We start from the raw sequence: 12,294 nt of genomic DNA on the forward strand, positions 1-12,294 counted from the left end.
TAGCTGAATGTGGTGTGTTAGCTTGAGCAGGGCTGGAGCAAAAGCCTGCACCTGCAGTAGCTCTCAGGGAGAAGGATTGGCCTCCCCCGGGCTATAGGATGGTAAAGACTGAGTCAATATTGTCAGCTGTTCATGTGTGCATTTTCCTGTCTATCTGTAACGTAAGCTCCTCTAATATCAATTTGGTCCAGACCTGTATGTGCTCCAGCCAACATAACATACTGTATACTGTGTGTATGGTGGCCATGACGACAGAGCACATGCAGATGTGGCACCAGGCTCTTCTCTAGCACAGGGGTCGGCAGCCCTGTTCCTGGACTGCCACAGGTACTGCAGGATTCTGTTCCAACTAGGCACCTCACCTGACCAACTGAGCTAATTGATCAGTTCAGTGATGGCCTAAAACCATTACACACCTGGTCTTCCAGGTTGGTTAAATCAAAAACATGAAGCGCCTGTGGCACTCCAGGCCAGGGTTGCCTACTAATGCCCTAGTATAATGATATATATGTAACTCTATCTATCTCCTCTCCACACTCTTGTTTAGTGGATATTAATGTTACCATGTAATGTACATGTTAGTTAGTTAGTGTACTGTGTATGAGTCAGTGGTGTAAAGTCCAACTGGCGTCACTGTAAACGTACCTGTACCTGCGTGTACCTGTTTGTCCTGTTTGGTGTTCGTCTGTTGGTGTGTCTACCAGACTAACTAACGTGCAGAAGTGACAGCGGAAATATTATGATCAAATGCTTCATCCTACAGAGATGGGGCCAGGAGTTCTTCCCAGACCATAAGACATGACCAGGAAAGACTCTGGTTGCTAGCGGTGATACCTAGCTGTAGTTTTGTTCCTGGTCAGGTCATGTGGTCAGGAAAAAAATCACCTGGACCTATACATGTACCGAGACCAACACTACAAATACCAAGCATGAGTGCAATTCTGTAATGTTTAATGCATGTAAAGAATATGATTCTATAGATTGTAGAGCTCTAAATGACTGAGATGAATTGTTCCATAGAGCTGACTTGTAATGCATGTCACAGATTGTCTTAGCTCTGAAGCTCTGAGTTCAACCATGCTGTGGCTATTCTCTGTGTGACATCAGGGCTTCATTTGAAATGGCATCCTTTTCTCTTTATAGTGCACTACTATCGGCCCTGGCACCCTATTACCTAGAGAGTGCATTACTTTTGACCAGAGCCCTGTGGGACCTGGTCAAAAGTAATGCACTATATAGACAATAGGCCAGATCCTGGTCAAAAGTAGTGCACTTTATGGGGAATAGGGTGTGATTTGAGATAATGCCCATGTCTGCCTGCCTGCCAGACAGACAGCTTCTAATTGCATCTCTTGCTTTTTCGTTTCATTGCGTCTGTGGAAACCATCAGGCTATGGTAAGTCAAAGCCCTTTACAAAATGATAACATATTACAAAATATATCTGGGTAAGTTGTTCTGTTTCTCTCTGTCTTCACTTGTTGTTACGGCCTTGATAATGAACAAGAAGCTCGCTAGAGGTACATTCTTTGTAGTAGACATCCTGGGGTGTCTGCATCGGACAGAGAGTTGTGTTTCTGTGACAGAGCTGTGTTCAAACACTATTTTAAATCATTTGTAAATAGTTTATCTGTGCTTGACTGAGCTTGCATGGCTTAATGGACTGATAGAATAGTCCCAAAATTCCTAACCCCATTCCCCAAGACAACGGGCTAATCTCTCTGTGCTGACTCCAAATGGCACCCTATTTCCTATAGAGTGCACTACTTTTGAGCAGCGCCCATAGTGCTCGGGTCAAAATACTGTACATTACACAGGAAATATGGCATCTTTGGGAATGCATCCTGATTCTGTCTCTACAACTAGAGACCGGCTGAAAGTGAGGAATAGACAGTTATTTCTATGGCAGACACCACAGTGATACGATAGTCAAGTTCAGCATTAGAAGGTATTTGACCTCCCCCCATGACCCTGCTTCTAAAGGAGAGTGACAATCCTATTGCAGTGCTAGAAAACCACTTTGTTTGATTATTAATATGGTGTCATGGTTGCATTAATTTAGTCTCTTCTTCTCTCTCTCTCTCTCTCTCTCTCTCTCTCTCTCTGTCTGTCTACTCCCCCCCTTCTCTCTCTCTCTTTCTCTCTGTCTACTCCCCCCCCTCTCGCTCTCTTTCTCTCTGTCTACCCCCCACTCTCTCTCTCTCTTTCTCTCTGTCTACTCCCCCTCTCTCCCCCTCTCTCTCTCTCTCTCTCTCTCTCTCTCTCTCTCTCTCTCTCTCTTTCCCAGACTCTCGCTGCTCGAAAGGCAGGCATCTCGTTCGCCCTGGTGACTAGATCGACCCTGAACAACGAGGACCTGGTAGGTCGCCCCACTCACTGCCTGCATGTAAATCACTGGACAATCAGATCACCCAGGGGTAAAAAGGGGGAAGGACTAATGTGATGGCCATGCATAAAGGCAAAAGCACTGCCACGAGGGGTTAAGGGGGCACACAGAGTTGGGGGTTGGGGAGCTTTGACACATACAGACATGGACCCCTGCAGCCATGTTAAAACTGTCAGTGTGTGTGTGTGGGGGGGGGGGGGTGCTTTCATTGTGTCCGTCCACAAGTGTGTGTGTGTTCAGAGATGAATGTCACAAGAGCTGCATGGCATTGTACTGGAACTGTCCAGGAAGTGTCCAGCTAGAAGATAGATTTGGTCAGACTAAATGACTAGATTAGGCTGTTTCATCACTGTAGAGAGTAGATTAACTTTATTAGCTTGTCAGTACAGTAGGAATGAACAGGTAGAGAGTAATGCGGCTGAGAGACAATTTGCTTAATGATGAACACTGCTGTACTGTGCTGTACAAGAATCAGAAAGAGAGAGAGAAAGACCTTTTAATCGATGGAGGGAGAATTTGTTTTCCTTTCCGCTGACCTCCAGAGCTTTCTGCTTTAATTGATTGCAATCCTCATCTCCTTCCCTCCCTCCAATCCTCATATCCTTCCCTCCCTCCAATCCTCATATCCTTCCCTCCCTCCAATCCTCATATCCTTCCCTCCCTCCAATCCTCATCTCCCTCCCTCCCTCCAATCCTCATCTCCCTCCCTCCAATCCTCATCTCCCTCCCTCCCTCCCTCCCTCCCTCCCTCCCTCCCTCCCTCCCTCCCTCCAATCCTCTCCTCCCACTAAATAAATAAAGATAGTTGGATAGGATGCTCCAATTCCTAATATCACTAATGCCGTACCAGTAATGCTGTCTATCACAATACAGTCTATCACAGAACTTGACATTATTGTAGGTAACTATTACGTTAACGTATAAGGTTTGTAGGTAACATTATTATACCGTCAAAGTAATGTTCATTATATTGTTATTACAGTAATGTAGTTTACTGTATTACAGTTGTGTAGTTCAGTGGTTTTCAAACCTCTCCCCAGGGACCCTCAGATGTTTAGGATTTATTTTGTAGCCCTGAACTAGCTCACCTGATTGGCCTATTCAAGGTCTTGATAATTAGTTGGCTAGATGGATCAGGTGTGATAGTTTTAGAATTGTTCAAGTAAATATAATGGCTGGGGGTCCAGGAGAGTTTTGAAAACCCCTGTATAAACCTCTTAAGGATCTGCCCCTTTTAAAAATGTTTTGCCTAAAATGACAAACTCAAATCTAACTGCCTGTAGCTCAGGACCTGAAGCAAGGATATGCATATTCTTGATACCATTTGAAAAGAAACACTTTAAAGTTTGTCGAAATGTGAAATTAATGTAGGAGAATATAACACATTATATCTGGCAAAAGATAATACAAAGATAAAAAAAGAATTGCACCATCATCTTTGAAATGCAAGAGAAGAGGCCATAATGAATTATTCTAGCCTAGGCGCAATTTAGACTTTGGCCACTAGATGGCCACTAGATATCAGTGTATGTGCAAAGTTTTAGTATGATCCAATTAACTGTTGCACATCTATTCGAAATGTTGTATCAAGACTGCAGAAAATGTGCCGAATTGGTTTATTAATATATTGTCATGTTCATAATTGTGCACTCTCCTCAATAGCATGGTATTATTTCACTGTAATAGTTACTGTAAATTGGACAGTCCAGTTAGATTAACAAGCTTTCTGCCCATATCAGATATGTCTATGTCCTGGGATTTTTTTTGTTTCTTACAACCTCATGCTAATCACATTAGCCTATGTTAGCTCAACTGCCTGAGGTCGGGTCACCGATTCTGTAAAGGTTAATCAGAGTATAGCTGCAGAATGTGCGATCTGTCGTCCCATGTGTAGTTGCATATTATGGGATCTGTAGTCCTTAGTGTAGCTGCAGATTGTGGGATCTCTAGTCCTTAGTGTAGCTGCAGATTGTGGTATCTGTAGTCCTGAGTGTAGCTGTGGAAGGGAAATGTAGTCCTAAATGCCCCGAGTAGTCCCGAGTGAAGCTGCATACAGGAGTAGTAGTCCTTTTGTGGTTTTAAGTAGGGCGAGCAGATGTTGGTGTTTTATCTTCTGAATTGACAAAAGAACATCCCTAAGAGAACTGTATCTCAGATTACACTGTAAACACCCATACGCTGCTGAGAGGAAGAGGATAGGGATGAGAGGAGAGAGGAAAGAGAGATTAGAGATTAGAGGAGATAGGGAGGAAAGGAGAGGAAAGAGGATAGGGAGGAGAGGAGAGAGGAAAGAGAGATTAGAGATTAGAGGAGATAGGGAGGAAAGGAGAGGAAAGAGGATAGGGAGGAGAGGAGAGAGGAAAGAGAGATTAGAGATTAGAGGAGATAGGGAGGAAAGGAGAGGAAAGAGGATAGGGAGGAGAGGAGAGAGGAAAGAGAGATTAGAGATTAGAGGAGATAGGGAGGAAAGGAGAGGAAAGAGGATAGGGAGGAGAGGAGAGAGGAAAGAGAGATTAGAGATTAGAGGAGATAGGGAGGAAAGGAGAGGAAAGAGGATAGGGAGGAGAGGAGAGAGGAAAGAGAGATTAGAGATTAGAGGAGATAGGGAGGAAAGGAGAGGAAAGAGGATAGGGAGGAGAGGAGAGAGGAAAGAGAGATTAGAGATTAGAGGAGATAGGGAGGAAAGGAGAGGAAAGAGGATAGGGAGGAGAGGAGAGAGGAAAGAGGGAAGAGGGATTAGAAGAGATAGGGAGGAAATGAGAGGGTATAAGAGGAGAGGAGGAGTAATGGAGAGAAGAGGAGAAGAGAAGAGAGGGGCATGGGAGAGGATTGAGAAACGGATGAGAGAGAAGGAGGAGAGGAAAGAAAAAAGCAAGAGAGGAGAGGAGAGCGCAGTGACGGCGTCACAGTGAGCCAGTCGGGTGTCTCTAATGTCATTAATCCAGCAGCAGGGAGATTGACAAGCTAGTCCACTCAGGACAGATGTTTTATAGCCAACTACCCTCCTCCCCCTCTCTCCCGCTTGCCCTCCCTCTCTCTCACTCACTTTTATCTCTATCTCTCTTCTCTCTCTCCCCGTCTCTTTTATCTAGCGCCTTGCTCTCTTTTCTCTCTCTCTCTCTCTCTCTCTCTTTCTCTTTCTCTTTTCACTCTCTTTTCTCTCTCTCTGCTTTGCTTTTTGGAGCAGAAAGATCAGGCAGAGGATGACTGTCTGTGTGTCCATCTTCAGAAATGGAAATCTCTACATATAAAAAATGCACACTAACTGGACAGTACATTGCCCCCGCACATTGACTCTGTACCGGTACCCCCTGTATAAAGCCTCCACATTGACTCTGTACCGGTACCCCCTGTATAAAGCCTCCACATTGACTCTGTACCGGTACCCCCTGTATAAAGCCTCCACATTGACTCTGTACCGGTACCCCCTGTATAAGCCTCCACATTGACTCTGTACCGGTACCCCCCTGTATAAAGCCTCCACATTGACTCTGTACCGGTACCCCCTGTATATAGCCTCCACATTGACTCTGTACCGGTACCCCCTGTATAAAGCCTCCACATTGACTCTGTACCGGTACCCCCTGTATATAGCCTCCACATTGACTCTGTACCGGTACCCCTGTATATAGCCTCCACATTGACTCTGTACCGGTACCCCCTGTATAAAGCCTCCACATTGATTCTGTACCGGTACCCCCTGTATATAGCCTCCACATTGACTCTGTACCGGTACCCCCTGTATATAGCCTCCACATTGACTCTGTACCGGTACCCCCTGTATATAGCCTCCACATTGACTCTGTACCGGTACCCCCTGTATAAAGCCTCCACATTGACTCTGTACCGGTACCCCCTGTATATAGCCTCCACATTGACTCTGTACCGGTACCCCCCTGTATATAGCCTCCACATTGACTCTGTACCAGTACCCCCTGTATAAAGCCTCCACATTGACTTTGTACCGGTACCCCCTGTATATAGCCTCCACATTGACTCTGTACCGGTACCCCCTGTATAAAGCCTCCACATTGACTCTGTACCGGTACCCCCTGTATAAAGCCTCCAGATTGACTCTGTACCGGTACCCCCTGTATAAAGCCTCCAGATTGACTCTGTACCGGTACCCCCTGTATAAAGCCTCCAGATTGACTCTGTACCGGTACCCCCTGTATAAAGCCTCGCTGTTGTTATTTTACTGTTGCTCTTTAATTATGTGTTACTTCATTGCTTATTTTGGGGGGTATTTTTCTTAAACCTGCATTGTTGGTTAAAGGTGTGTAAGTAAGCATTTCACTGTTAGGTCTACACTTGTTGTTTAATCGGCGCATGTGACAAATAACATTTGATTTGATTTGACATTATATACACTGGCGTTGGGGAACTTGCCAAGTTGATATCTACCGTAGTTGGTAATTATTGACTACATATACATTTACTATACATCTATAAGCATTTCATGAGCTTGTTATAACAGGTCCCAACCACAATATTAAAGGTTCATGGAATATATCCATAACATATCTATACCGCATTCATGTCATTCTATGCAAGAGCTCATATTTAGGTATCTTAATAATAGATGCATTATAACAATGACAGCGTAGTGTCATCATTATGTCTGTTATCAGAAGTGTGCTTCTTCCATACCAGTGTTAGTGAATATGCCAAAAGGCCAAACCATATTTTGAAAATGATGCTGATATATAGCCTGCACCAGCTCCATGCTCCTCACCGGCCGGTATAGGCCCATGATTTACCTTCTTCTTTTTCAATGGTGCTTGAAGATTCTGCCACGCTGGTATGGCAGAAGCACACTTTTGAGAACAGCCAAAATGATGACACCACTCTGTTAATGTAATTATGTATCTATTAAGATACCTAAATATGAGCTCTTGCATAGCATGACATGAATGCGCTGTAGAATGCTATGGATATATTTTGTTAACCTTTAACAATGTGGTTGGGACCTGTTATAACACGTTCATGAAATGCTTATAAATGTGTAATAAACGCATTATGGATGTAGTCAAAGTAAACCAGACATTTAACATCTCTCTCTCTCTCTCTCTCTCTCTCTCTCTCTCTCTCTCTCTCTCTCTCTCTCTCTCTCTCTCTCTCTCTCTCTCTCTCTCTCTCTGAGATACAGCAGCTAGCTAGCTAGCAGCTAAAAGTCATGAAGACAGCTGGTAGCTGGCAGGTTTCGTTCTTAAAAGTTACAGTGAGGATTTGACTCACCTGATACTTATCCACGTCTGACAGGCCTGTATTAAACAGGACAGGGAGGAGGGGAATTAAAAATGCAGGGATAAAATATAAGAGGAATGGGAAAGGGTAGAGGGGGATGCTCTTATCCAGGGCTCTCCTCTGGGGCTATAGTTTTAAAGCGCTCAGCAGCCTGCTCTGTGGTGTGTGTGTGTGTGTGTGTGTGTGTGTGTGTGTGTGTGTGTGTGTGTGTGTGTGTGTGTGTGTGTGTGTGTGTGTGTGTGTGTGTGTGTGTGAGAGAGAGAGAGAGAGAGAGCGAGTACAGTAATTTATATTTGAGTGAGGTGGAGGGAAGAGAAGGAGGAGTGGAGGCTGGGAGAGAGAAAGAGGGAGAGAGGGAGGAGAAGTACTCAATAGAGAAATCGTCGTTGTGTCAGGGAGAGCAGTATGTCACCTCTCTATGTCTCTCTCACTGTAAAAGGCAAATTTACTGCACCCATTGATTCTTTCAGTACAGTGGCTGGCAACACTCGCTATGGATTCAAGCCTCTGCTTTCATTCTCCAGCAGCACGGCTGATCACAGCAAAACACACACACACACATCACACATGCATGCACGCATGTCAATTCAAAGAGCTTTATTGGCATTGGAAACATGTTTACATTGCCCAAGCAAGTGGAATAGATAATTAACAAAAGTGAAATAAACGATCAGAAAGTAACAGTAAAGATTACCTTTGTAGTTTGCGTTCCATTTCAGGTCAGGGCTCTGTGCAGGCTAGTTAAAATCTTCCACACCGATCTCAGAAAACCATTTCTGTGTTAACACGGGGTCATTGACATGCTGAAACAGGATCTTCCCCAAACTGTTACCACGAAGTTGGAAGCACAGAATATAATTTCATGCTGTAGCTTTAAGATTTCCCTTCACTGAAACTTAGGGGCCTAACCCGAACCATGAAAAAGCCCCAGACTATTATTCCTCCTTCACCAAACTTTATGGTTGGCAATATGCATTGGAGCAGGTAGAGTTCTGGCATTCGCCAAACCAAGATCAGTCCGTCGGACTTACAAATGGTGAATGATTCACCGCTCCAGAGAACTCATTTCCACTGCTTCAGAGTCCAATAACAGTGAACTTTACACCACTCCAGCCGATGCTTGGCATTGCGCATGGGGATCTTAGGCTTATTTGTGGCTGCTCGGCCATGGAAACACATTTCATGAAGCTCCCGATGAACAGTTATTGTATTGACGTTGCTTCCAGAGGCAGTTTGGAACTTGGAAGTAAGTGTTGCAACCGAGGACAGACGTTTTTTACTTCAGCACTCAGTGGTCCCGTTCTGTGAGCTTGTGTGCCCTACAATGGCCTTACAATTGCCCTTACAATGGAATTTGTGCTTCACTAGTGGCAACAGGTCACACATCTAGCTGCTGTGGTGGCACATTGTGGTATTTCACCAACTAGATGGATATGTAAATTTATCCAAATTTGATTTGTTTTCATATTCTTTGTGGGTCTGTGTAATATGAGGGAAATACAGTATGTTTCTCTGATATCGTAATTGGCAGGAGGTTAGGAAGTGCAGCTCAGTTTCCACCTCATTTTGTGAGCAGTGGGCACATAGCATGGCTATGCTCTGTACGTAGTCAAAGCTTTCCTTAATTGTGTGTCAGTCACAGTGGTTAGGTATTCTGCCACTGTGTACTCTCTGTTTAGAGCCTAATAGCAGTCCAGTTTACTTAGTTTTTTCATTAATTACTTGACACATTGGAAATAATTATATTTTTAATTTTTGGTTGGGTCGAATTGTGCTGCTGTCCTGGGGTCCCAGGACCAGCTTTCTGAGGGGACTCTTCTCTAGGTTCATCTCTGTAGGTGATGGCTTTGTTATGGAAGGTTTGGACATGCTAATAATGGCCCTTTTCTGTATTTTTATAATTAGGTATCTTCCTAATTCTGCTCTGCGTGCATTATTTTGTGTTTTACGTTGTACACAGAGGATGTAGTTGCAGAATTCTGCATTCAGTCTCAATTTGTTTTTTGTCCAAGTTTGTGCTATCTGTCACACCCTGATCTTAGAGATCCTTTTTATTCTCTATTTTGGTTAGGTCAGGGTGTGACTAGGGTGGGTAGTCTATGTTTTCTATTTCTTTGTTGGCCTGGTATGGTTCCGAATCAGAGGCAGCTGTCTATCGTTGTCTCTGATTGGGAATCATATTTAGGCAGCCTTTTCCCACCTGTTGTTTGTGGGATCTTGTTTTTGTGTAGCTGCCTGTGAGCAGCCCAGAACATCACGTTTAGTTTGCGTCTGTATTGTTTTGGTACTGTGCTGTTTAGCCCTACTAGACTTCACGTTTAGTTTTGTATTTGTTGTTTTTTCTGTGTTCATTTAATAAATTAAAATGTACCCCTACCACGCTGCGTCAGAATCTGAAGTAAAATTGGTCAAACCGTGAGATATTGTTGGGAAAGTAGCCTTATTAGAAAGTAGCCTATAGCAGTGTAGGGTCAGCATAATACCCACTACATTTAGTGCACTATATGGAGCATAGGATAGCATTAAAAAGCAGCCTAAAGCTGTGTGTGGTAAGCATAATGTACACTATAAGGGGAATGTAGTATTGTGGACACAGCCATTATATCATATTAGAAGGTAGCCTATAGCGATGGGGTTTAAAGCAACACAGTGCTATAGCTCATTTAAGTTTTAATGAGACTGGACTGACCCTGGGGACACTTGACCTTTACAGTGACCTCTGGCCTTAGATCTTCTCCCTTTACCTCTAGGGGTTTGTGTGTCTGTTTATAATCTTACATCTGACCTCTCAATTCCACCTACTTTCTTTCTCCCCTCTCTTTTCTTCTCTATTTTTCTCGTTCTGTCTCTCTCTTCTCCTCTCTTTCTCCCTCCTCTGCCCTCCTCTCCCCGCCCTCTCTCCCTCCTCCCCCCTCTCTCCCTCCTCGGCCCTCTTCTCTTCCCCCTCTCTCCCTCCTCTGCCCTCTTCTCTTCTCCCCCTCTCTCCTCTCTCCCTTCTTTGCCCCCTTCTCCTCTCCTCTCCCCCCTCTCTCTCCCTCCTCATGCTTGTATTGGATCCTCCCTCTCTTCTCCTCTCCTCTCACCTTCTTTCTTCCTCCTCTGCCGTCTTCTCCTCTCCTTTCCACCCTCTCTCCTCCTCTCCAGAAACTGCATGTGTTTAGGAAGACGTTGCAGGCGTTGATCTATCCCATCTCGTCTACGACGCCTCATAACTTTGAGGTGTGGACGGCCACCGCCCCAACCTACTGCCACGAGTGTGAGGGCCTGCTGTGGGGCATCGCCAGGCAGGGTATGCGCTGCTCTGAGTGTGGTGTCAAATGCCACGAGAAGTGTCAGGATCTACTCAACGCCGACTGTCTGCAGAGTAAGGAAATACACTCACACACACACAGACTCACTCCCAGAAACACAGGTTTGCACTCCCACTCGCTCGCACACACACACACACACACACACACACACACACACACACACACACACACACACACACACACACACACACACACACACACACACACACACACACACACACACACACACACACACACACGCACATGCACACACACAGGCTCACACACACACACACACACACACACACACACACAGAATATGCATTCATATGTGGTTGCGGATTCAATGCAATAATGGAAGAGTTCTATCTTCCTTTAGTTGCAATTTATTCAGCTATTATTTACAATGGGAGCTATGTTAGCACTGTCCACTGTCCTGTGGTGCTGAACTTCAGAATCCAGATTCTGTTGCTGTCCACTTCAGTGGTGCTGAATCGCAGATGCCTGCTTTTACAGCTTGTTTGTTTTACTCCATATAGCATACACAAGCTGCCGTGTGTGTGTGTGTGTGTGTGTGTGTGTGTGTGTGTGTGTGTGTGTGTGTGTGTGTGTGTGTGTGTGTGTGTGTGTGTGTGTGTGTGTGTGTGTGTGTGTGTGTGTGTGTGTGTGTGTGTGTGTGTGTGTGTGTGTGTGATTGCGTGCGTGCGTGCGTGCGTCCGTCCAGCTGTTGGCTCCAGCCTTACAGGGAGGGTGTCTCCTCTGACTCTCAGTATGACATTACTCTCTGCCTCCCAGCCTGCTTTGAAGTGTAGCTAGCTCTCAAATGTGTTTGTGTTTGCACTAAAACACACCCACACCCTCTCCATCTTGCTACTGTAATGTTTATTTAATCTGATTCCCTCTGTTCTACAGTAGCAGGTCATGTTTTGTGTAGTATCTAGAGGTTTATCCTAGTGTTTTGATTGGATGACAGTAGACGTGTGACACGTTAGCCCCAGGACCGTCACTCTCTGTAACTGGATTAGCTCCACTCTGAATGATAGAACTCTCTGTGTGCGTCCCAAATGGCCCTCTATTCCCTACATACTGCACTACTTTTAGTACTGCACTACATTTAGTACTGCACTACTTTTAGTACTGCCCTATGTAGGGAAAACAGCGTAATTTGGGACGAATAGATAGTGTTTTATTCAAATGATGATTCATAATCGCAGTTCATGACCTCGCCAAAGATGACAGGCGAGATAACTCGATTAGAGGAGGAGAGAGAAGGGGTGAAAAAGAGCGAGAGGGAGGGGAGTGGGGGGGAGAGGGGTGAGGGGAGGAGGGGAGTGGGGGGGAGAGGGGGGAGGGAGGGGAGTGGGGGGGAGAGG

The 12,294-nt window shown here is 45.0% G+C and overlaps 1 protein-coding gene across 1 annotated transcript in view; it reads left to right on the forward strand.

Moving 5' to 3' along the window:
* LOC109881087 (protein unc-13 homolog C) overlaps nucleotides 1-12,294 on the forward strand; it is a 222,597-nt gene that overhangs the window by 55,569 nt on the left and 154,734 nt on the right. The window contains exons 6-8 of the mRNA XM_031829463.1: nucleotides 1,391-1,396; nucleotides 2,286-2,357; nucleotides 10,776-11,043. Coding sequence (XP_031685323.1) covers nucleotides 1,391-1,396; nucleotides 2,286-2,357; nucleotides 10,776-11,043 — 346 coding nt within the window. The remainder of the gene's footprint in view (nucleotides 1-1,390; nucleotides 1,397-2,285; nucleotides 2,358-10,775; nucleotides 11,044-12,294) is intronic.

The sequence above is a fragment of the Oncorhynchus kisutch genome, linkage group LG8, assembly GCF_002021735.2.
Source record: "Oncorhynchus kisutch isolate 150728-3 linkage group LG8, Okis_V2, whole genome shotgun sequence".
In the NCBI taxonomy this organism is placed as follows: Eukaryota; Metazoa; Chordata; class Actinopteri; order Salmoniformes; family Salmonidae; genus Oncorhynchus; species Oncorhynchus kisutch.